The following is a 24,356-nucleotide window of genomic DNA, read 5'->3' as shown; positions in this document are numbered from 1 at the left end:
GACAATATTTTGTACCTTTCGGGATGAGCCCTGATTTTTGAGGATGGCCGTAGCCAGAGCTCTGGTTGTGGGCTTTAAAATACATAATGAAGCAGGTAAGTGATTGCTGGTGAATTGTACAGTTAGATGTATGACTCGGTGGTTTGTGGGTGCAATTGGTTGAGCAGTATGAAATTATGAGGAGCGGTGCACACAGTCAATAGCAGGCATGGTTGTAAGTGATGTGAAAGGGTCTGAGCTGTTTGCAGAAGCTGGATCTTGCCTATTGTTATCTTTCTGCCGTGTTTCCATATTTCAGTATGGAGAATAATACTGCCGGTGTTGGAATTTTCCCCCGTGTTGATCTGGCATTGTCAGGTTTACTTTTATAAATACATTTTCATTAACATCCTAAGAGGATTTTGGAAAGCAAAGAAAATAAAAACTATTCATCTTCGAGCTACTCTTGAAAAGCTTATTTTTGATGCATGCCTCTCTGCAGCTGATGCTTCAGCCCCAGGTAGGTTTCTGAGTAGGCTCATGTATAATGTACATGGTGTGTCACACCATCCGTCACCCTTTCCCGAGGGGAAGCTGATCAAGAGGGCTCTTTCCCCTCCTGCCACCATCAGTGTTGCTCCCTGCTGTGCTCTGTGCTGATGCCTCCCCCATTTTTTAGCCTCTTAAACTTTGGGTTTGGATTTTCTGCCACCATTTCAATCTCTAGCTCCACAGCCAAGTGGTGGGAGAAGGGAGGAGAGGGCAGCTCCAGGACAGTGCAATGGGTGCTGCCAGGAGAGGGGACACGCAGCATCTTGAGCTGTCAGAGCATACAGGGAGCAAGTATGTTGTCATATCAAAAGCAAAAAGAATACTTTCTTCTTGTATGCTCAGTATCAATATAGATGTGTCCTTTCCCCCTCTGACGCAAGGTTTGCCTATGTACGTTGGAAACAAATTCAGTTTCAAACACATCCAACAGAAGCCAGAATCATACTGAGCATGTTGTGTAGTTCCCAAGTTCAAGAGTCTTCTGTAGGCTTCATAGGTAATGTTTGGTAAACAGCACCTTCTGAATCTGAAATACTTGATTTTAAAGGGGAACAAAATCTTCCTGCCTGTAATAAGGATCATAGTCAGGAATTTAAGCAAGACCCAAAAATCTGCACATTAAAGAGAACTGAAAATGTGAATATTGCTAAAGTGGGACAGTGAAAAAGAGATCTTGCCACCCCAGAGAATTGGCTGAAGACAATAGAAAACAAACGTTTCTCATGCTTTTTAAAGCGATGGAGTGACATAAATAGTATCCTTGCTTCCCAGATGTGTGGCTACCATTTCTGATCTTGCAGGTAAAACAGATGTTCAGGTTAAGTATTCCCTGGTAATCCCATAACGTGCCCACCTGGGAGGTGTTACTGGTCATCGTGGTCACCCAGGCCACCCCGAGCTGTGGCAGTGCTGCTGCATTCCAGGAACTGATGAGGTTTTTAGGGATGAGTTACACAGCACGTGTTATATGAAGGAGAAAGAGGAGATCTGTGCTCTCATCCCTTCCCAGCGCTGGGAACGTCCTATTTTATGTAAGTTCTGGACTTTCACACCAAGCTGCAGCTTGTTTTGGTCACGTAGTAGTATTATTCACAAGTGTAGCTGCTTATTCCTTGAGGAGGAGGTGTTGCTGATGCTGGCTCTCCACACTTTTGCCAGGATCCAGCAGGGAGGGCTGGAGCGAGTCTGCTGCCTGCACAGACGCTGCCTCCAACCCTCAAGCCTCAGGTACTCGGGTACCAGTGGCAGCACAATAAACGCACAGTGAAGATGGGCAGCCTTCTGTTTGCCTGCATTGCCATGAAGAGTTTGGGTTTTGTAAGAAACACAAAGTGTTCACACTGAGAGGGAGAAGTGGGGGGAAAAGGAAGCTGGATTTTGTGCTGCATTACACCGAAGTCAGGAAAGCCTCTTGGAGCTGCAGGCTGGCATCGATCCATCCCCTCTGCTCTTTGGTCTGCCAGAGCCAGCATCTTCACTCCCTTCAGCAATAAGATATTCTCTTGCATCTCTGTCTTGCCATCCCCCCTCCTTTCAACAATTAGTTTCCTCCTTCACCTTCTACATCTGATAAAAGATACATGCTCCTGTCTCTGGTGTGAAGCATACAATAGAACCACCGTCCCTGGGGAGCTGGCTGCCGAGCCGGTATTTCCTCCCTTAAATTTCCACTTCTGTAGTATGTCTTCTCTCAGTTTGACCCTAATATGTCAACCTGAAGGCTGAGCTGGTGTGTTAGCAAAACCACGGTGCGTGCCACATGCTTCCCGGCTGATACTGCCCCGGGAAAACCTGCATTGTTCTCCTTGCAGGCTTTTGGAGACAGTGGAGTTGCTCTGCAGTGTTTGTGTGTAGTAGGAGATGGTGCTGCTACCTGCTGCTGTTGTACCGGTGTAATACGTGCCAGCACTTGGCCAACTAAAACAATGATGGGTCTCATTTGTGTAGATGAGTTGAAATCTTTTCAAAATCTACCCCTGCCTAGGCAGGGGGTTGGGCTGAATATAGAGAATGAATATGTAAAGAGTGAATAATTCCTCCTCCATCCCCCCACTCCTTATGGATTAACTGGTAACCACTCGGTGATGTAAGGGAAATGCATGGCTGGGTTAGTGCATGTGGCAATGTCCAGGAGTTGTCCACTGACCATTCCCAAAACACTCTCACATCCTGGCTGCCCGGCTGAGCTGGAAAAGCAGCTGCAGTCATAGGATCCCAGACTGGTTTGGGTTGGAAGGCATCCTATAGCTCGTCCAGTTCCAACCCCCTGCCACAGGCAGGGACACCTTCCACTAGAGCAGGTTGCTCAATGACACAAACACGCTGACACAGAAGGAACCGATGGACTGTGTGCTATTGAGCTGCACCTCCCATGTCCTGGGGATTGGAAATCAAGGGGGGAATTAGAGCAGGGGCTTTTAGAAGATGTAATATGAAATAATTCTTATTCTGTTAAATGTAAAAGCAAACAAACAAAAGGATTCCTCCTTGATTTTGCTTGTGTTCTCTCAGATGCTGGTAAAGGTTTAATGAAGGGCAGAGATGTCAAGTTTAACTCTTCTCCAAAGCAGGAGGGCACATTCTGAGCTGCTGTGGTTGCGTTGGGGTGGCAGAGGGTTCCTGCTCCGCTCTGCCCTCTCGGCCCTGCTCCTGCCTGGGCTCGGTTGCTTGTGCTTTGTTTTGCTTCTCAAATGAAAACAAGATTTGAGAAAAATGATGAAGACATGAAATATTCATACATCACTGGAGGGCAAGCACTCCCGCGTTGGAGTACTCACTGCGTTCTCCTTTGTCTCATTTTTCAGTCGTGCCAAGCTGACCTTGTGAAGGACAACGGACACAAGTATTTCCTCTCGGTTCTCGCAGACCCGTATATGCCTGTAAGGACAAGTCAGCTTCACTCTGCCTCTCCTAGCACTTGCTTAGCTTGCCTGGGGCTGCTCTGATGCAGCTGGTGCTACCACAGGGCTGCCTCCCACCTCCCACAGCACCCTGTGCTCTGCGGGAGGGTCATCACCAAGTTAGTGGCTGGGGAAGACACTGATGAAGTGTCTCGGGTGTAACTACCGACAGGGCTGGATGATAACAGAACTCAAGCTTCCGCCTCTCCTGTTCCTTTAATGTGCTACAGACTGCACTTAGAACAGTCTCGCATCTCAGAAAGCACAGGATATAGTTGTTCTCTGGCCTGTTTCCCAGCTAACAAGGAGTTGTATGTTCTTTAAGGCTGAACACAGGACGATGACAGCATTTATCCTGGCTGTAATTGTTAACAACTACAACACAGGACAGGTGAGTCCCAGCATCTCTTTTCCTCCATTCTCTCCTGCCTCTTCTCTGCATTGTGCCTTGGCTTTGATAAACAGGTATTAAAGCACAACCCTGCCCTGGAAAACTGAACTAGAAGATTGCTTTATGTTCTTTTTGTGTGGATTAGAAGAAAGATTGACCTGGAGGTGTGACAGACACATTATGTGCCTGGCACCTGGACATGGAGGTTAAGGACACAAGTCACTCAAGTACTCTTCCAGGCAGCGCACTAAGAAATAGTGCCTGGTTCCTGTCAAGTGGGAGCTCGAGGGCTGTTGTAAAGTTCTTGGGAAGGATATGGAGCGAGCCATAAACCCTGGGGCTCTGACAGGTGCAAGGAGTATTTCCAACAAGGGAAAAAACAGGCCTTACGCGTTACAGGAAGCATTTCTGTTACTCAGCTACTTAACCAGCTCTAGCAGTGTGCAGTTGACCTTCCCATCACGCTGCTTCCAGATGGTATTTTATAACAAAACCAATATACAACCACCAGATAATTATTTTCTCTCGATTTCCTGTCTACTTCAGAAATAATCTCTTTTGATGATGAGGTGGGAAGCTGCCATCCGAAATAAATGGCATTGATTTGTGTTGTAGGAAGCTTGCCTTCAAGGAAACCTGATTGCTATTTGCCTGGAGCAGCTGAATGATCCACATCCTCTCCTGCGTCAGTGGGTGGCCATTTGTTTGGGCCGCATTTGGCAGAACTTTGACTCAGCCAGGTGGTGTGGTGTGAGGGACAGCGCTCACGAGAAGCTCTACAGCCTCCTCTCGGATCCCATTCCTGAGGTAAAATCCCACTTTTCAACTGGGCACCACTGGAATTGTCACAGTTGTGGCAGAGGGCTAAGGAAATACTTGCGAAACCAGGGCCTCGAGAGCCTTACCATTGCATGTGGTTCAGAGAAGGTTCTCATGGCTGTTTCTTCTAGGTGATGTAAATCATAAAAGGCCTGCCAGAGAATTAACCACAGAAATGCAGGGGGGGTTCATACCGCCTGGAAGTCCTGGGCTCGTGGCTCCAAAGTTACGGAACTCCATAAGTTTTGCTTACTTGCATATCAGAAACTTGTTAAGAATGTGGTCCCAAAACACACTGTGTGTTGCAAAAAACCCTCTGGTCTTTTTGCCCAAGCCTGAGAGCTGTCCTCCTGGTATGTGTGGAAATACATCTTTAATTCAATGCGTTCTACCTTTGTGACAAACTCTCCGAGAGAGAAGTGGTTCATGTGCGGTGATTGACAGAGCCTGGCAGACCCTGGTGAAATTACATCGCGTGTGGGAGAAGTCAGCCTGGAGATAAACACCGCTGCTAACGTGCAGCGAGTAAAGATGAGGTTCCCCTCTACACTCAGGCTCTGTCCTGCATCCTGTGAGGGTGCTGAGGCGCTGGCACAGGGTGCTCAGGGAAGCTGTGGCTGCCCCAACCCTTGCAGTGTTCAAGGCTGGGTTGGACGGGGCTTGGAGCAAGCTGCTCCAGTCGAAGGGGTCCTTGCCCGTGGCAGGGGGTTGGAACCAGATGAGCTTTAAGGTCCTTTCAACCCAAACCAGTCTGGGGTTCTCTGATCCTCCACCTCCTTTCCCTGGCCCCATCTTTCCTCCATTTTATAAGCACTTGTGTGAAGGCCAGGTTAACCCATCCTTCCCGCACACCCACTCGGAGACACCGGCTGGGTGTTTCTACTTCACAAAGCACATCCTCCAGTTACCAATTGCACCATGTCCCACTGTCTGCAGGCTCTGCCCAGGCAAGCTGTAAGATCACCAAACCAACTGAGCCCTCTGTTCCTTGTTTGATCTGGCAAAGTTCATCCTGCTTTGAGCTACTCTTTCCTCCTTTGCTTTTTCCATCATCTTCTATCTTTCTGTAAGCCCTTAGCCAAAGACTCTAGTTCAGAACTCCTATTAAAGATTCACATCCCAGCAGTAATTCCTCATCTACTTTATTCCTGTTAATTAATATTCTAGGCAATGTCAACTGGAAAAAGCACCCGTGGGAAGGTCACTGAGTATTCTGGGAAATTAAATATACTCCTGCATCTGTGAATGCTTAAAACTCAGTGCTCTACTGAATCTGTTTTGGCTTTTACTCTCCACGGGCTTCCCTTTAACCCTCACTGTGCCTGACACAGTAGTCCAGGTTTCCAGAGATGCCTTTTGTGGGGATGAAACAATCCCACTGGCAAACCTTGGGCTGGAGACGAGGGAAATACTAATGAGTGTTTGTGTCGCTCAGGTTCGCTGTGCTGCAGTCTTTGCACTGGGAACTTTTGTGGGCAACTCTGCTGAACGGACCGATCACTCCACCACCATTGACCACAACGTGGCCATGATGTTGGCCCAGCTCATCAATGATGGGAGCCCCATGGTTCGAAAGGTACGGCAGGGCTGGTGGCATAGGGGTATCAAGGCATGCGTTATTTAATAGGCTTTTCCATGAGCTTGACTCATTTGGAAGTATCTGCTTTGTCGTGAAGTCTTTTAACTCCCATTCCTGCTGAGAAGTGATACACACAAGTGACACCACCAGCAGAAAGAGCAGCATCAGCCCCTGCTGTGGCTCTGCTTGGCACTGAGCCTCGTACTCATTCATGCTTAGGGAGGTCACTAGCAGCAGCCTTCTGGGTGCTGCTTTATCCCCTTGCCCTTTCTCAGTGCACATACTACATTCCAGAAGGAGCCTAGTGACAGGAGTAACACAAGTGGAGCATGTTGTAGTATCCGGGTGTTGACAAGATGGTTGTTGAGATCAAAATGTTTCTGCTGTTTAACAGTGGACCTCTGATTTAGCTCGATTCCACTAAGCAAGTGCCTGAAATAGGAGTAACAATCTCAGATTTCTGTGGGAATTTAAATATCCTGTTGTTTTACTTAGAGAGAATGTGAAGACAGGGGTAAGGAAGAAGAGCAATTTCACTTTTTCAGGTGTAGAGACCTCTGAGAAGTCTTGCTGGGCTTCTCTTCTCATAATGCTCTTCTTTTGATTACTGTTCTGATTGCAATATTTGACATTACAGGAGCTCAGGTTCTAAATGAATCAGTAATAGTGTTGCTAGAAACATGGAGTCTGGCTGTGCTGGGGGAAGAAAAGGGGAGGGAGCAAGAGTGCTGAGGAGAGAACCTGGGAGCTCTGTTCAGTAACAAGGTCTTGCTGCTTTTAGAGGCCGTAAGGACAGTGACAGACTGCTCCAGGTTCTGGAGAATCCCACTTTCTGATGTGCCTGCCATTGTCCATCAGTAGTGCATTAAGTAGTTTTTGACATTCTAGATTGTTCTGTGGGTGTTCTTAGGTGTCCTAGTGCCTGTGTTTACTTACTGGAGCATCGACACCCTGACAGTTGTCACCAGCATTGTGAGGATTAATTTCTGTTGTCTCGCTCCAGCATTTAATCAGTTTAATTCAGGAGAACTGCACGTCACTGTGTGCTCTTGGAGAGTCATAAATCTCCCTTTTGGAGATCAGTCCTCTGAACAGAGAGCAGCAGCCAAAGCCAGCTCCACCTCTTCCATTTGCTGTTTTCAAGAGCCTGGCACATGGTACTTAACCGATGGTCTGAGCTTCACCTTCTCTACCCTCCCCTGGTAATTCAGGTTCTCAGGTTGCAGCCCTGAGGATGAACATGAAGGGGCTGGTGATCCCTTGCAGGCAGCGCAGTGTTGACGCTGCAGGGCACTGCGAGGCTGCGTGGTTCAGTGCAGGAGTCAAACACTGGGGCTCTTGGAGGAAGAGCTGAGCCATGTCCCCAGGGGCCTCTTGTCACGTTCTCTTTCCTTCAGCTCAGAGCAGATGCAGGACAGGCTGCAGGACGAGCACTCTGCCTGTGCAGCACAGGGAGAGGGTCAGGCTGTGCCCCAGGAGCTGAGGGCACAGATCCTCAGCTCAGCACTGCTCTGCAAGAGACCCACGCTGCATGTGGGCATCACAGGAGCTGAGGGAGTTGGGTGCTCATCACCAGTTCAATACTTCTGTGACACTGCATCACTCTGACAGTATTGGGCAAAATCAGAGAGCAGTGGGAGCCTGCTAAGGTATAAAAGACTTAGAATTAGATTTGAAGCAGGGCTTTCATCCCTGTGAAGTGAAGGGAGAATGATTAGTCTAGATAGCCACCCAATAACATCAATAATAATGACCATATTGTCCCATGTTTCCCTTTGTTCCATTGTTTCTGACCTACATAACCATAAAATACCCACTTCTGCTTTTTCCACAGGAGCTGGTGGTGGCTTTAAGTCACCTGGTGGTTCAGTATGAGAGCAATTTCTGCACAGTTGCCTTGCAGTTCATGGAGGAAGAGAAGAATTACCCTCTCCCTTCTCCAGCTGCCCCAGGTAGGTGGTTTGGGTTCCTGTGGGTAGGAAATGTATAGTCTGAAAGTGCTTGGGAACTTTTATTTAAGGAGTTTGCCCAACACAATGAAATTCTTGCTGGTGGTGATTTATCAAACAGCATCGTTGCTACAAAGGTGAGTGGCACAGTGGGGAGCTCTAATGTCTGGTTAGCATTATAATATATTGCACTGCAGAAATGCATCCTCTGCTGAGTCTCCATCTAAAACACAGCTAGAGCTCACCAGCAGGCTGCAGAGACTGAACACCCTGTCAATTCAAAGGGATTCCCTTTGGATCAAGGTTGAAGTCTGTTTGTCAAAGCAGCACACAGGCTTACCAGCCTTTTCCTCCCCTCAAATTATACCTGACACTTGAGGTGTCCCATTGACCCTGTGAGAAGCCTCACCACGTAACAAAGAACCAGCCTTGCTCTGTGCACTGGAAATCTTGAAGGATAGTAAGACTGCTGCAATGGAAGCTCGGAGACAAGACCATGTGCTGTCTCTGCAATGAGAGGTTTAATCTCCCTATTTCTGAATAACTGAATCATATTGGAAAGTAAGCTTCTCCCCATTTATCCTTTTTGCTGCAGGAAAAAACATTACATGCAGTTACTATATTGCCTTTCCTTATCCAAAAGAATCCTGAAGTATTTATAAGTAGGATGCAGTGGAAGCAACAGCCCCACCACCATAATGCAGTCTCCTCTGCAGTGAAATAAAACCACTACTCTGAAGCCTGTTTGTGTATTTGGGAGTGAAAATGAGGGAGTTTGGGAAATTATAAGGTCATGGGCAAAATATGAGTTGAAAACAGGCCTGAAATTTGGTCGGGAAACCAGAATTTTCAGAACACTTTTTATAATGTGAAAATGTAATGAGCAGAAGCAGACAGAAGCCTGCAGATGCTGCCTACTGAATGGTGTCTGCTGCAGCAGCAGGGCCTAGCAGTGTGTGGGCAGTGGCCCAGCAGCGACCTGGAGGGAAGAGTCATCGTGGTTGTCTGCGGGCCCTGGCAGGGCTCAGCTCACCTGGCTTGATTGGACGTGACAAAATCACAGCCTGGACAGCACAGACATGGGCTCTGTGCTGATGGTGTGTGCAGAGAATCCTTTGTCACACCTCAGTCTGGTTTAGCCCAATGGGCAATGACTACATTGTGTTCATATTGGTAGTATGTCAGTGATATATTTGCTGGGAAATAACCAGGAGGTTATGGTGCTGTGGTTCCATCTCCGATTGCTGGATTTTGCCTCCACAGAGGGTGGGAGTTTGACACCGGTGCGGGATGGTCCATGCACGCCCAGGCTGAGGTCCGTCAGCTCCTACGGGAACATCCGCGCAGTTACCACCGCTCGCAACCTGAACAAGTCCTTGCAGAACCTCAGCTTGAATGAAGAATGTAAGAGACGTGGCAAAATGCCTTCATTCCCCCCACCCCTCATACAAGCCCGGCAATTCCATGTGCCAGACGACACGAGCTGAAAGCAGCGCTTCAGCCCGGATTGTCCAGCTGCCAGCTCCAAGGGCTTACAGGAGAAGCCCCCTCATAACTAGTTTCAGTTTTCTGGTCATTAGCATTGATTTTCGGAGTGTTTGTGGACCACAAAGGTGCTTTCCAGCTCGCTAATATACGTGGATTTTTAACTGAATCTTTTCTGACCCCTTGATGCTTGCTCTGGATTTAAACATTCTGTATTTAAAAGGGATGTTGTGGATTTGCCTACACCTTCACTGAATGTTTCAGGGTTTAGGAAAGAGCTGTTCTACCAAGGTGAAACCTGTTCTCACTAGGTCTTATGTCAGCATCTCCCTCTTTCCTTTTGGCAGCTGGAAGCTCTGTTGCGTTTTCTCCTGGGAATCTCAGCACCAGCAGCAGTGCCAGCAGCACCTTGGGCAGCCCTGAGAATGAAGAATACATCCTCTCGTTTGAGACCATTGACAAGATGAGACGAGTCAGCTCTTACTCTTCTCTGAACTCACTAATAGGTGAGTACAGACTCTGCTGCCCTTTGGTTGGCGTCGCCTTTCTTCACACGCTTGCTTTCGTGGAAAGTTTGGATCTCAGGTCTTACTCCAACAGAATTCCTCCTAGCAATAGAAACGTTAATTTCCTCTATGTGTTTTCTGGAAGAAGGGACGATGATTCAGCTCTCCAGAGCTGAAAGATTCTGGGATTGTAATTCCTGAGCCCCTGTGGCAGTTTAAAATCATGTGCTCATTAGAAACTTGATCAGTTCATTTGCTTTTGACTGTAGGTGATGAAACCTGATGTTCTAAAGCATGACAAGAATTCAGGGAAATTTCTCTCCATCTTAAGTTAGAATTTGACTTTTCATTTCCACTGGTGCACTCTGGTGCCTGGTTGATGGCTCATACGTGTCCCACAAGAGCTGTACGGCACGGTTGGAAAAGAGCTGGAGTTGAGCAGGAGATGAGTGAGGGAGCCCTAGGCAAACACTGCGAGCAGTTCTCCAAAGCCTCCCTCATTCCTATTCAATCAAGAGCTCACATCCAGCTGGAAACGACAGAGCTTATAGAAGTGTTTAAAATTCATAACTAGCACAGAATCCCATTACCTCCAGCATTTGCCTGCTGAAAGCCAGGCTTTTCTCATGTACTGAAGGATCCCCATCTCCCAGCCTGCTCTCTCCTGCTCCCCAGGGAAAGGTGCCAACAGCTCCAGCCACCCTCAGGAGTGCTGTGACTGCTGCACAGCCCGGGCTCAGGTTAACCCCTTTCCTTAAATCCTTAGTGTGCACTAAAATAGAGCTGTACAGCCAGCGGGAGCCGGGTGACTCGGAGAGGGTCCACCTGGGTCATAGACTTGTCTTGCCCAAAGTCCTGTTTTGCTCTGCTCTGTTTTTTGGAAGGAGTAATGGTGATTTGGCTCTGCAGAAATGACTCTGCCAAGTAGTTGAGAGGCAGAGCAGTGAAAACGGTGCTTTGGGCAGACTCAAACCAAACCAGAAATCTGGTCTGTAATAATAAAAGTAGACATTTCCAAGCAGAGTTTTGTGCTATGTTCTGTACTTTGCATTACCAGGGTTGATTCACTGATGTTCAGGGCTTTCTTCCTCTCTGGTGATTTTAGGAACATAGTGCTAAAGGGATTGTTCTGGATCGTTCTATCCACTTTTCTGGCATCGTTCAATGTACTTCCCATCAACTTGAGGAAAACCTCTCCATTCCTTCTCATATCACTTTACAAACAGCTTCTTGGCCAACTGCAGGCCAAGTGACCCCCTAAATGCCACATGTCCTTGTAGCCCAGGAGCGCTGTTTCCTGGCAGGCTCTTCTCTCCCTGGACACTCCTATTGCCAGAAGAGACATTTATTTCTGGCCCACATTTTCAAGCTGGCAAGAGGTAGTTTTGGTTAGTCAACAAAGACATCAGTTCCGATGGGAAGCCAAGCTAAGCTTTGCTGCTTTTTCCATACAGCTAGTCATTAATCTTGATGTCCTGGAAATTTTCAGTTTAGTTTAGTTTCAAGATAGGAAAAGGGAAGGAATTCAGATGGGGGTTTTGCATACCTTGAGGCTGATTATTCATATCCAAACTGCATGATTAAAGTCTTTGTCCTACAGAGAGCATTGCTGGAAAGATTATATTATGGAATGATCAAAGGAGGAAAATAAATCTAGGAGTGGTGAAATGCAAGGAATAGCTCTCTTTTCCAGCAGAGGTTGGGGGCAGAAACCTGTTTGCCACGTCACAGGATCCATCCTGAAGAGCTGCCTCAAAGAAACACAACAAGAAGTTACTGCAGTGAGGATGAGGAGAGCAAGAGATGTAGGTGAACAGTGAGTTGCAGCAAGTAAGAGAGTGAGTGCTGGGACAGGTAGAGGCTCCTTCTCTATCACCAGGCTATATGTTGAAATGCAGAGACATAATGAGAAGTAGCTGGTCAACCAGTATTGATAAATAGTAACTTGCACAGTAACTAAATAGAGGTATTTGAGTGGGTTTTGGAAATGGAAGCTTGATGTAGATGTTGCTCATGGTGGGCTGCTTTCATGTTGGCTGTGAGAGCCCTGGTCTACGGAGGGAGCTGCTCTGTGAGGGAACCTTCTTTTTCCTAATGAGTTTCTTCTGGTCTCTGCTGGAACATGAAAAAGCTCAGGCTTGGCCCCTTGAATGGGGTCAGAGCCTGCAGGAGCCCCTTTGCATGGCCCTGCGCAGAGAGAGCAGCTCACAGGCTGCTGGGGCTGCACAAGAAATGCTGATTTAGTGTTCCTGTCGGGAATGGCCTGTGTCCACTCCTGCTGAAGTAGAGTTCAGGGAGCAATCAGGATTTCAGACGTTTCATCTGAGTAGCTCTCACAGGACCTTCTGTGTCACTTGTGGGAAGTGGGGGATATGCATTTACAAAGCAGGTGGGATTAGTGTTGATGGGAGACAGATACCTGAGTCCTTGGGTACCGTTTGGTCTGAAGGATGTCAACTGTGTTTCGCGGCATCCCAGCCTGAAGCTGCTGTTCCCTGCAGGCACAGGAGCTGGTCAGGTTTTGCTGCTGTGCTGGGTGGGAACAGACTGCACCTTCTTCTAGAGATGGATGCTTAAAATCACTGCAGTGATTTTTTACAGGGGATTGGAAAGAAATGCTGCCAAAGCCTGGCAAAGCAGGAAGGATAAATAAAACCATTAGCATTTGGTTTTGCATCCAGCGTGGTTCTACCCTTAGTCTACTCAGTGACCTGGCCACAGGACCTCAGCCAGGCCCCATCCTCGGGGCGCTGCATGGTGCTTGCTGCTGAATTGAACTTTGCATGTGCAAAGAAAATCAAAGTCACTGGCAAAAGCAGGCAGTTTATTTTTGACATTCTTAGCAGAGAGGAATCATTCTGTAAACGTAAATCTATGCTGCAAGGTCCATTTAACTGGCTTGGAATCAGCCTGACTAATTACAGAGCTGTCTGCTTAGATTAACTCCCCGTCCCCCCTGCTCGGCTCTTTGTTTGCGTCTTGTGACTGGCTTTTTGCATTCTAGTCCCTTCCATGAAATGAAGCTGCTGTTCCTGCTGCCACCTCTGCTGCCTTCCATTATCCCACTGACGTGTGCTCAGGTTTTCACTGGAGCCGCGTTAGATGCGTCCCTGGGCTGAAGCGATGTAATGAACAGCACTAACCGTGGGGGGAGGATGGCAGAAGAAAGGCCCGGTCCTTGGAGCGCCGGCTCGGAGCCCGGGATGCCTTTGTAGAAATTCCCTCTGTTCTTTTCAAAGGCTGCGGGTGCATGAGGAATTGCACTGGCGCAGTTCTGCTTTCACTTGGTTTTTCCATGACGCTCAGATGTATAAAAAATGGTCTTGTTTTCCCTTCATGACTGCGTCACCAGTGAGGTGGTATCTGAGACACTGGAAAATCCAGTGGGTACCCTCTTGCTCTCCCTTTCCCTCCCTTTCCTTTCACTGTCTTTCAAGGGCTTTAAAAGAAATCAGTCCATGCAGATTTCCCGTTGGTCCTTATCTAGCTCAGCGCAGGACCACATGTGGGAGGCAGAGCTCTGAGCAAGCCTCCAATGTCATTACCTGGCTGCTTGCTTCAGTGATGGTGGGGTTTTTTAACTCCCACAGCTTGTAGCACTTTATCACTCTCCCTCTCTTGTTCTTTATCCTTCCCCCTCCACTTTTTCTGTCCCTGGCAATAGACACTTCCAGGATGAACACGGCAACTGCAGAAATAAAACTCAAATGGTCAGAAGCCTGGAGGGGATGAGCTTTGTGTCACCATCCTTAGGGTTAGGAGGCCTAACCCCTCTTCCGAGCAGGGACTTACTTTATTGTGTCCTGATACTGTCTTTATTTAAACATGGATAAAGAGCTTCTGAAAAAGGCATGACTTTTGTCTGATGTGACCAAAGCCAAAACTCAACCGGGATCTGCACATTCAGTAGTGCCCAGCTCATGTGTGCCTTGATTTTGTATCCTTTGGCCTCTGTCCTCTGCTGGCATGAACCGAACAGGACAAATCAGTGCCCATTGAGTCTGCTGTGTCCTGACAGTTGTTACTGCTTTTTCAGATTATCAACTTCTTCATTTCTTCTGGTTGGCTTTAACATTGTGGTAATGTGGTCAGGCCCTGTATCTCACCAGTGGGGGAAGGTTAGGGTTAGCTATAGCGGTCTGTGGTGTAGGCAGCCCCCACCTTCAAATGGTCCCATCAGAAATCATTGATATTTCTGCATGAATCCCTGTCAGCATCCACCACTTGGAAAGTCCTTTGGAAGTCAGCTGAGTAAGAGAGCCTTTTCCTTGCAGATCAGATGAGAGGATGGAGTTGGGTTACTGCCTTTGTGTTTCAGAGTGCTTGCTCGCACACTGGGGAGTTTTTCTGGCACAAGAAAGACTCCCTTGGCTGACGAGGACGAGCGTGTGAAGTGCAGCCCCTGTACTCCTTGCTACCTGCCTTCTTCAGCCGGAGCTAAATCTGGGCTCTCCAAGTCTCTTTTCTGTGGGTTTGAGCATTGGGTTTAGCAGCTATACCAGGTGAGAAGCTGCTTGTTGACCAAGGAGCCCTTTTTTTCCTAACTTAACACTTTATATTTAGATGCCTCCAGCAACATGAAAGGAAATGCAGTAACAGCTTGATCTGTCATTTGCCATTGATTGTGACTCATCTGAAATCCCTGTTTCAGTTCCCTTTCTTGTTAGCGTGGCCACCTCAGTATTGTCCAAATGGCTCAGCCCCCAGGCGACGGTGTCACAACTGTTAGGTACTGTGAGGGCTGGAGGAAAGAACAGCTTAAAGATTCACCTAAAACCAGCAAACTGAAATGTTCACCGACTTGTGTCAGTTGTGGCAAATGCTTATTTACTTGACCTGTGCTTTGAATCTGTCAGTCCCTTCTGCTGAAATACCAAGCACCAGGTATTCTCGTTCAGTGACAAATTGAGGGCTTGATACAAATGTCAATAGGAAGGACTGAGTTGCACTTAGTGCTTCACAAAGGTGCCGGTGCTGCAGCTTCAGCTTTAACATTTACCTCTTTGGTAACCTTGTAGACTGTATAAAAACCTGAATGTTGATGGTGAGTTTTAATGCTTAAAACAGCAATCAAAATAACAATACAAATACAGGCCAGGAACTGTGGGTTTGTACTGGTTAGTATTTTAGGTCAGGAAACTCAAAGGCATGATCCATTTGTCCTTTCCAGCCCAGAAAAGGAGCAGTTTGATTGAAGCTGATTGAAGGTAGCCTTTAATTCATTTGGCTTCCTCCCAGTTTCATTTTACAAGCCCTTGCAGAGTTCACAAAGACAGACAACATGGAGATGAAGCACCCACGGAGGGTGTTTTTTGAGCTCTTCTCTTGATGTTTTCTTAGATGTCATTGTGATGCTTGCGGTTCTAATGAGTTTTCTCACATAAGATCAAAGCGTTTGAGTCGATGGATTGTCACGTGCTGTGGGGCTTTGTTTTTTGTTTTGTGTTTTGTTATCTTAGGTGTGAGTTTCAACAGTGTTTATACCCAGATCTGGAGAGTGCTCCTTCACCTGGCTGCTGACCCCTACCCCGATGTCTCCGACCTGGCCATGAAGGTCCTCAACAGTATTGCCTATAAGGTATGTCCTCTGTGTTCATGTGTGGCCATGAGGTTTTGTGTGTTAATTTTCTTCATGCTTAGGCAAAGTGTAGGCAGACTGAGCTGAATGGGTGCTCTGGAGGGCTCTGCCCAGTTCAGTCTGGATCTGTTGCAGAAGGAGCTTTTAATGTTTCAAGATGATAAGACCTCATATGAACTCTTGATCAGGTAAAAGAAATCAATGGGGGAGGGCCTGGGGTTGGTTTAGGATATGAGTCAGGTGCAGAGCTTAGACAGTAGGTCTTGTTTAGAAGTCTACTTATCTAGATCAGTCCCTGGGAGAAACCTTAAATATACCTCATTCAATTATCCGTTTGCAAACTGATTTAGATTATGCAAGTGGGACTGGCCTGCAGACTGAAGCCACAACGGCTCTCCAACCCAGGTGAACTAGTACATGTGAGTCAGCATGCAGACACCCCTGCCACTACTCACCTCTTCAACCCAGGCCTAATCCACCTAAACCACCATCCTCATCACATTTCATCCTCCGAGGGTGACAAGATGTCCCTGGAGGCTGCCGTCACAGCTGATTCAGAATTGCCAGCCTGGGAGCTATAGAAGCACCCTCACCTTCCACCTCAAACGAAGCACCAGGCCACCCCAGAACATCTTCTCACCAGCTGCCTCTCTCCTCCCGCCCCACTCGGTGGTGTTGGAAAGCTGGCTGAGCGCAGTCCTCCCCACATGCTTTCTGGTTGCTCCAGCATCAAGTCCATGAGCCATTGCAATGCAAGATGACTTCTCTTACTGATGATCTCCAGTCAATAATCCTCGATCTTCACACTTGGGCTTCTCAGCCGAAGTTGCAGTAAGAGATGCCAGCATTGTGCACTACCATTTAATTGCCTTAGAGATTCTTGCTTTTAAATCTAGTTTTCTATTGAGAAAAGAGTGATTTATTTGAACTCTTTGTTTTTAAGTATAATTGTCAGTGACTGGTGAAGTCGGGGGTTTGGGATAGAGAATTAACAGTGGGGCAAAGAGGTCAGCCCTTCCCTGATGATACGGGTGTACAACAAAGCACTGTCAGGCTGGAGATGCCAGTCTAAGGTGGATAAGGAAAGGACAGGATTCCCCTCTCTGCTCTAGGCGCATGGAATTATTTCAGTTTTGTATATTTGAAATGTTACTGCTACTGTGGGATTAAAGGGGTATAAAAAGGACCCAGATTTGCTTTTGCTGTGTTCAATACTTTTCCAGGACTTAGCTCCTCACTAGTGGAAGGAGGTGTCTCAGTGTTAACACAGATGCTGCTGTGCCCTGCAGTGCCTCCACTTAGCTCTGTGTGGGTCTGCTTAACCAGCAGGACTCCTGAGCACTGTGTTGTAGTACCCACAGTGAATGTTATGGTTGATTTGGTAAATTCTGTGTTGATTCTGACAAGTGTGGTCCTAAATATCTCGGTATTGGATGGAGTCCAGAGGCTCAAGTGTTGGGTATCCTGCATCTCATGCTCTGCTTCCAAGGCAGCTGCTCTGTTCCTGGCGTTCTAAGGCAGCAGCTCTTCAAATGGTTTTGCAAAACAAGAAAAGAAGCATCCCAGAGGCATGCTTCAGCGAGCAAAACTTACTTGTTCTTCTCTGCCTTAGCCATAAGATCCATGAGGAAAGTATTTAAACACGCAGTTTGGGCAGCTGACTGTATTGTGGGTTCACTGCTGTGCGCTTCATGATACCATGGGCTTTGCTCTTGCCAGTGCCACCTGGCTTAGGTGGCTTCTGAAAAGGCTTCTTTTGTTTTAAAATCCCCAACAAACCAAACGAACCTGTTAAGAGCCCATCAAAGTGGAAGTTAAGGCTTCAGATCCCAGGTTGTGATCTGGCCTTGATTCGCTTTGTTATGGACAAAGCTCCTGCGGTGAGCAGCGCTGCCAGGATTTCCAGCCTGAGCTCCTGCTCTGCTGGTGTGAGCACAGACCCGTTGTCCTGCTCTGATGATGCACGGGATAATAATGCAAATTGTGAACAATTAAACTTTTTGCTCGCTGTATCCTGAGGCCTCTCCTTGGTGCTAATGGAGCTTTGCTGGACGTACGAGGGAGCAGCCTGGGTGCTGCTCACGGGCCCTGGGGTCCTCCGGAGCCGGTGCCAACAGTGAATTTTCCATTCTCTTGTTTGAATTTTATCACTGAATAAAAACAAAAGTTGTTTTTCTTGCTTAAACCACAACTACTGCTTCAGGTGAAGTAAAGCACTTGAATAACAGTGTTCCAGTACCTGAAGGGGGGCAACAAGAAAGCTGCAGAGGGGCTATGGGCAAGTGCCTGCAGGGACAGGCCAAGGGGAATGGCTTTAACCTGCCAGAGGGGAGACTGAGATGAGCTCTTAGGCAGAAGCTCTTCCCTGTGAGGGTGCTGAGGCGCTGGCACAGGGTGCCCAGAGAAGCTGTGGCTGCCCCATCCCTGGCAGTGTTCAAGGCCAGGTTGGACACAGGGGCTTGGAGCAAGCTGCTCTATGGAAGGGGTCCCTGCCCGTGGCAGGGGTTGGAGCTGGAGGAGCTTTAAGGTCCCTTCAACCCAAACCATTCCATGAATATTTTAGGGGTTTAAACCTTTTGTTCTAACTATTAAAAGATTCAGAGAATGAGGCTTTATTTTGAGGCTTGGACAGCTGCAGTTCTCTGATGGTGCCACAACTGAAGTGCAGTCTGTCCGGCACTGCCTGTTAGCACTGTGCTCCTCAGCCAACACCCTGAGCACATGAGCTGGGGTCAGTGACTGCAGCTCCCATTTCAGAGCACTGAACATTCAGCTCAGAACGCTGCCGAGCTCAGCACTTCGAGGCTGTATGCTTTGACACATGTCTTATGATAGGCAGGTGTTTGTCATGTAGCTGGGCTGCCCCGATGGGTGATCAGACAGCACGTTGAGGGCAGTGTGAGTAAATGCTGCTACGCTTTTTGATCCCCTGCAGTGAAAAGTGGGGCCTGTGCTGTGAGCTCCGTGACTGTGCAAGTGTTCAGGCTATGAGTCTGCATCTGTGCAATAGTTATTTGTGAGGCACAGCATGAATTTCAAGCACAGGTTTTGTTTTCAAATGCGACCAGTCCTATTCTGTTTCTTTAGTGGAGCTGTGAATATAGATCTTCATCTGTGGGAGAGCTCCCGTGCTCTTTAAATAGGGGGATGTCTTTCTGAGCAGCCGGTGAGTAGGTTGCACAGGCGTGGAGGCTTCCTGGATGTGAACTGCACCGTGGTATCTCATGGGCTGATCAGCCACCACCGGCTCCCACACAGATTGTGGCTGTGTTGGGATTTGTATTTATGGTGCAGGTTGGGATGGTGCAACTCTCATTCCCAGCCTGAGCTTTTAAAAGATCCAAACCATGCTTTTTTGTGTGTACCAAAACAAGCAAAAAGGACCCAGTAATCAGTGTTGGCCTTTTGAGACTTTCTGAAATCACAAATAATTAAGGGCCTCCTCCCAGGCTGCTTCATCCAGCTGCTTTAATGGAAGGTTGAGGCTGGATTATAGAATCCTATAATTGTTTAGGTTGGAAAAGACCTTGAAGATCGTTGAGTCCAACCATTAACCCAGCACTGCCCAGCCCACCGCTAACCCATGTCCCCAGGCACCACATCTGCAGTCAGTTAAATCCCACCAGTGATGGTGGCTCCACCATTGCCTCAGGCAGCCTGTTCCAGTGCTTGACAGCCCTTTGGTGAAAACTCTTTCCCTAATATTCAATCTAAACCTCCCTTGGCACAACTTCAGGTGGTTTGCTCTCATCCTATTGCTTGTTACGTGGGGGAAGAGACCGAATCGCCTCACTAAGGATCACAGCCCTGGGTTGCGAGGTGGGAGGAAGAGCTGGTTGCTGAAGGGGAACCCCTGGGCTTCCTCCCTGCCCCATGGCCCCTTGTTTTGAGGTGCTGGCACAGGTAGCAGGCCGCAGCTGATGCAGGCAAGAGGTTTATGTGTTAGTCAGAGCTGTTTCCCCGTCACAAAAGGGTACTTTGTGGTAAGTGTTTTCTGCCTAAAAAAGAATCATCTTACGTGTTGGGAGCTGCAGGGGGGCTTTTTTCATCCACATTTGAAACACCCCCACACAGTGATGAGATGCTTTAACCGTGCCTAGCCCCCAGTGTGCCCGTGTGCTGTGACACACCGCGCCTGGCGCTGCCTCGGGGCTCCTCAGGACTCTCTGTGTTTTCTCTCCAGGCGACGGTAAATGCTCGTCCCCAGCGCATCCTCGACACCTCCTCGCTGACTCAGTCTGCCCCTGCCAGCCCCACCAACAAGGGCATGCACATCCACCAAGTCGGGTAAGCAGCAGCATTGCTTCCGAGTGCTTTTGCCATAGGGATGCAAGTGCTCCTGGCTGGTCACCAGGAACCATCCTGGTTGAACGTCTGGATAACCTCTTGTTTTAGCACCGCAGGGTGTCCAGAAACAAAAACTATAGGGAAAGGCAGAGATTTTCTTCCAGTTTTTCTTTTCAGGACAAGAGTAACAAACTGCTCTAGTTATCTGAAGATGAACTGAAAGAATGGGCTGGTTTTACTGGTGCACTCTGCCTCTGTGGTACCCAAAGTTCCCATTGAAGCCTGATATCTATTTTCTGCCCTTTCAGCTGACAAAAGCCAGGGTTATCTGATGTTCAATAAGCCATGTCTAAACTGCAGGGGAATTGGGATAATGGTGTGGGCAAAGCTAGGACTGGAAAGTTTGATTCTTTCCCAAAACCTGCTCTCCAAGAGCAAACACCGCACTTCAGGTCATAGAATCCCAGACTGGTTTGGGTTGGAAGGGTCTTTAAAGCTCATCCAGTGCCAACCTGTGCCACAGGCAGGGACCCCTTCCACTGGAGCAGCTTGCTCCAAGCCCCTGTGTCCAGCCTGGCCTTGAACACTGCCAGGGATGGGGCAGCCACAGCTTCTCTGGGCACCCTGTGCCAGTGCTTCACTGGATGTAGCAGCCCTGTAGCCAGTGTGCACCAGTAAGGTTCAGAGTTGGAATGAAGGGCCCAGAACTGCACAGTGATGGTTTCTGGTTTTATAATGTAACTGTGCCACAAGATAAATCCCAATTCACGAGTAAATTAAAATGCTTTCTGTGGGCTCACAGGACTTCCAGCCTCCCCAGTGAAGTATAAATCTTATGAGGAGAAACAAAGTAAAAGTGACTTAATTCACCTGCAAGAGTCTCAGGTCCGGGGATACCTGAATCCTTTCCTTCTCTTTGCTCCTTAGAGGGTCACCTCCAACCACTAGTACGAGCAGCTCCAGCCTGACCAACGATGTGACAAAGCAGCCAGTCAGTCGGGACATGGCCTCTGTCAGACCCGCCAACGTCGGCAGCGTGGGGGTGCAGTACACTCCCCACTCCCACCAGTTCCCCAGGACAAGGAAGATGTTTGACAAAGGGCCAGAGCAGGTAAAGACTCTTCCCTTTCAGATCCAGCTGCTTCCCCGCTCCGTGGGCTTTTTGGCATGTTCTGTTCTTTGTGGTTTGTTTCCACAGCCCTCCTGTTTGCTTTGCGCTGCTGTTAGCTCCTGAGCAGCTCCTTCTAACCTGTAAAATAAAAATGGGTTAATTTTGTTTCTTCAGGATAAATGTTGTTTGATAGCTTCTGATAGGGCATTATTCACTTCTGCTACCAAGAAATGTTTAATCACAGTTGATTGCTTCTTCTTTCACAAACATTTATCTGCCTGAATGATAGCACAGAGTCAGATCCGTGACCCTCAGATGCTTTTCCTCCAACCTGAGCAAATGCAAGCCCGCATTCCTCAAGCAAGACTAAGAGGTGCTTCTGCACTGGAGTATTCACCTTCTTCCCAGCCGCCTGCACCTGCTCTGTGTTTAGCAGCCCTGCTTCACTATGGATGATGGAGACAAAGAATAACCCCCTATGGGTCGCTCTGCTGGAAAGGAGTTGGTAGGTTAAGAGCTGAGAGCCCCTCTGGAAGGAGCAGCATCTCCTCCTTGCAGCAGAGCAAGCCAACAGGGCTTTTGCATACCTTTTGCATACCTTTTGCATACCTTTTAGCATTCTGAAGATTCATCAGGTACTGGGCAGCTTTCCGTTCACGGAAGCTTGAAGAGCTGATGTGGTGCCAAGTAGAGCAATCAGTCAGATTTTAGAATGCACAAACAATGTGAATGTCACCTTCACGTGGCTCATGTCAGGTGAACACGTTGAGTCCAAGCACACTCGGACGTGCTTGTGGCAATCACTTGAAGACAGAGGCTGTTCCCAACTGGTGGTCAGTGGTGTTGAGGATTCGGCCATCTGGCAGGAGCTTTGTGTCACCCTCTCCCTCTGCTTCAGCACGTTTCCAGGATTTTCCTGGTGCTGGCTCTGTGGATGAGAGGAAACAGAAACGGCAGCAAGTCAGCTCTACTGCTGTGCTAATGCATGAAGCAGATGGAGGGAGGACATCGACCTTCCTCTTCTCCCCCCAGTACAATAGAAAGGACTCTGTAATATTCTTCCGTGGGAGCTAATTCTCCATGAGACTGATTCTCTCCATGGGAGGTTACTCTTCCATGGGAGGCTGTGTGTGCACCACACTCCACCAGGCAAGCAAACAGTGCAGCTTTTAGGTGCTCTGACTCCTGAGCAGTAACTGCCCTTCACTTACGTTGGCACTTCTGCCTTTCCTTAATGAGTGCTCTCATGGAAGCCTCTGGAGGTGGAGAATCAATTCTGTGAAGAAGAAAATGTTGAAGCCTTTTCATGAACACCCTCACTTCCCATGGGAATGGCAGCTGGGATCATACTTTGTTTTCTCTTTGGGTGTCTTGTGCTTTGTAACATCCTCATCCCACACCTGCCCTTGGTGCGAAGCCGTGTCTGGCTCTGCTTTATCCTGAATCATCTTTGCTACTCCACTGTTTCTCATGCCAGATGCTTGGGAGACTGTGAGGAAACTCATCCTGGGACCTCAATTTGATGATGCACTGATGCTTCAGACCTGATTCATACGCTGGCCTGGTTATGCCTTGTGCTGTGCAGATGAGGGAATTTGCACGTTTCCAGAGAGCTAATGTAGTGACAGATTTTAACGCTAGATATACAGAATTACATCTCCTTGGCAAGGTCTTTGAGCTTTTTCCGCCTGCTGACGTGGTGAAGGCATCCTGGGTATTGCTGTGTGTGCATGTTGGCGTGTGCACGGCAGGGGCAGGGGCTGATGTCCTGTTCTCTCTCTGGGCAGACCACTGACGACGCCGATGACACCGTTGGGCACAAAAGTTTCATTTCAGCCACAGTGCAGACGGGGTTTTGCGACTGGAGTGCCAAGTATTTTGCTCAGCCGGTCATGAAGGTAACACTCTGTTTCCTCTGTGCATACATTGTGGGTCGCGGCACCCAGCCCCTGAGAAGTGCTGCTGTCCTGAGCGAGGGCTAGAGCCTTTCCTAAGTCTTTTTCCCTTCCTTTTCCTTCAGTCTGGGGAGGGAAAGGAATGGACTCAGGTGCATCATGCTGCTCTGGGGAGCTGCGAGACCACTGTGCTTGTGAAGTGAGAGGGAAGAGGTCACCAAGAGTTAGTAGCAGATGGGGCAGAGGTGTATTTACAGGGAAAGAGTTCAGAACAAAGCCCTGGACCCCATGGGGGACGTTCCAGAAAGAGCGTAGCAGTGAGGGGAGGTTCTGTAGCTGACCCAGACCCACCAGTTTTGCATGGTTGCAGGTTGCATGGCAGAGTTGTTTCGTTTGAAATGTGCTTGTCTATGTAGTGGAAGTTGTATTAGAGTAACAATGCATAGATTTTTTTATATAAATAGGAGTGAGGAAGGTTCTTTATTCCAGAAAGGGCTGAGAGGGGCTGGGGGAGGAGAGATGCTGGTTTCTGTCTGACATCCTGGCTGAAGGCCCCATAACCCCACTGGCGCAGGGCGTACCCTGTGCCTGAAGCCAGCCTTGGCTCTGTGCTCTCATGTGTGACTTCAGAGCCCTGCTCTGCTTAGGGGCACCCTGTGTAGACATCTTCAACTTAAAAAGGAGAAAGGGGGAATGATGGGACATCCACAGGAGTGCCTGTGGGGAGATTTGGAAGCATCATTGTTGGGTTTTAAAGTTAAACATCAAGTGCTACTGTGGCAAAGAATGAGGGTGGAATGACAGATCCTCACTGAGCTCTTTTCCTAAGTGAGTGTGTTCTGGTAACTAACTTGGCTTTGTCTGAAGTGGGAGGTACACCAAAGCCTTGTTCTAGAAGAAAACCAGCCCAGAGCTCTTGAGAGATAGGCAAAGATCATCAGTGACTGGAAGGGGAAACTGTTAAATTCCCAGAATCTTTTAGCCAAAGATCAGGTTTCAGTTTTAAGTGTGAAATCAAAACAAGCAGTAAATCTTCCCTTATTACACTCAAACACGATAAGGCAGGGCTCCAGGTACCCTGGGAGTCAAGCAGCACAAACTGTAACAGAACTTTCAGCTTAATTTCTTGGAGGTACTGCAATTTCTGTGAATAATAATAATGCACAGCTGGTATTAATGCCATTACCTGGGCAACTCCACAGCAGATGTTTGCATCCAAGCACTGATACCTAAATCTTACTAATGAAGGAATAGTACATTTTATGTGCTGCCTCATCCAGGAATTGCCACTGCGCCATCCATCACCACTCCTCCACTCTTCAGGC

The 24,356-nt window shown here is 48.1% G+C and overlaps 2 protein-coding genes across 5 annotated transcripts in view; one reads left to right on the top strand and one right to left on the bottom strand.

Moving 5' to 3' along the window:
- SGSH (N-sulfoglucosamine sulfohydrolase) overlaps nucleotides 1-24,356 on the bottom strand; it is a 294,044-nt gene that overhangs the window by 162,133 nt on the left and 107,555 nt on the right. The gene's annotated exons all lie outside the window — the stretch shown is intronic.
- Nucleotides 1-24,356, top strand: part of RPTOR (regulatory associated protein of MTOR complex 1) — a 113,273-nt gene that overhangs the window by 62,309 nt on the left and 26,608 nt on the right. For 2 of the 4 annotated variants that reach the window (XM_061479960.1, XM_061479959.1), the window contains exons 14-25: nucleotides 3,336-3,410; nucleotides 3,757-3,822; nucleotides 4,438-4,629; nucleotides 6,077-6,217; nucleotides 8,055-8,172; nucleotides 9,433-9,573; nucleotides 10,002-10,160; nucleotides 15,620-15,738; nucleotides 16,089-16,157; nucleotides 19,922-20,025; nucleotides 20,953-21,136; nucleotides 22,924-23,034. In XM_061479960.1, coding sequence (XP_061335944.1) covers nucleotides 3,336-3,410; nucleotides 3,757-3,822; nucleotides 4,438-4,629; nucleotides 6,077-6,217; nucleotides 8,055-8,172; nucleotides 9,433-9,573; nucleotides 10,002-10,160; nucleotides 15,620-15,738; nucleotides 16,089-16,157; nucleotides 19,922-20,025; nucleotides 20,953-21,136; nucleotides 22,924-23,034 — 1,479 coding nt within the window. The remainder of the gene's footprint in view (nucleotides 1-3,335; nucleotides 3,411-3,756; nucleotides 3,823-4,437; nucleotides 4,630-6,076; nucleotides 6,218-8,054; nucleotides 8,173-9,432; nucleotides 9,574-10,001; nucleotides 10,161-15,619; nucleotides 15,739-16,088; nucleotides 16,158-19,921; nucleotides 20,026-20,952; nucleotides 21,137-22,923; nucleotides 23,035-24,356) is intronic. The other 2 variants (XM_061479962.1, XM_061479961.1) reach the window with 1 other exon arrangement.

The sequence above is a fragment of the Pezoporus flaviventris genome, unplaced genomic scaffold (assembly GCF_033815535.1).
Source record: "Pezoporus flaviventris isolate CSIRO_AGI_PZ_B2104156 unplaced genomic scaffold, CSIRO_AGI_Pfla_v1 ptg000158l, whole genome shotgun sequence".
NCBI lineage: Eukaryota > Metazoa > Chordata > Aves > Psittaciformes > Psittacidae > Pezoporus > Pezoporus flaviventris.
Note: the sequence above shows the minus strand (reverse complement) of the source record. Positions and strands in the feature narration are given on the sequence as shown.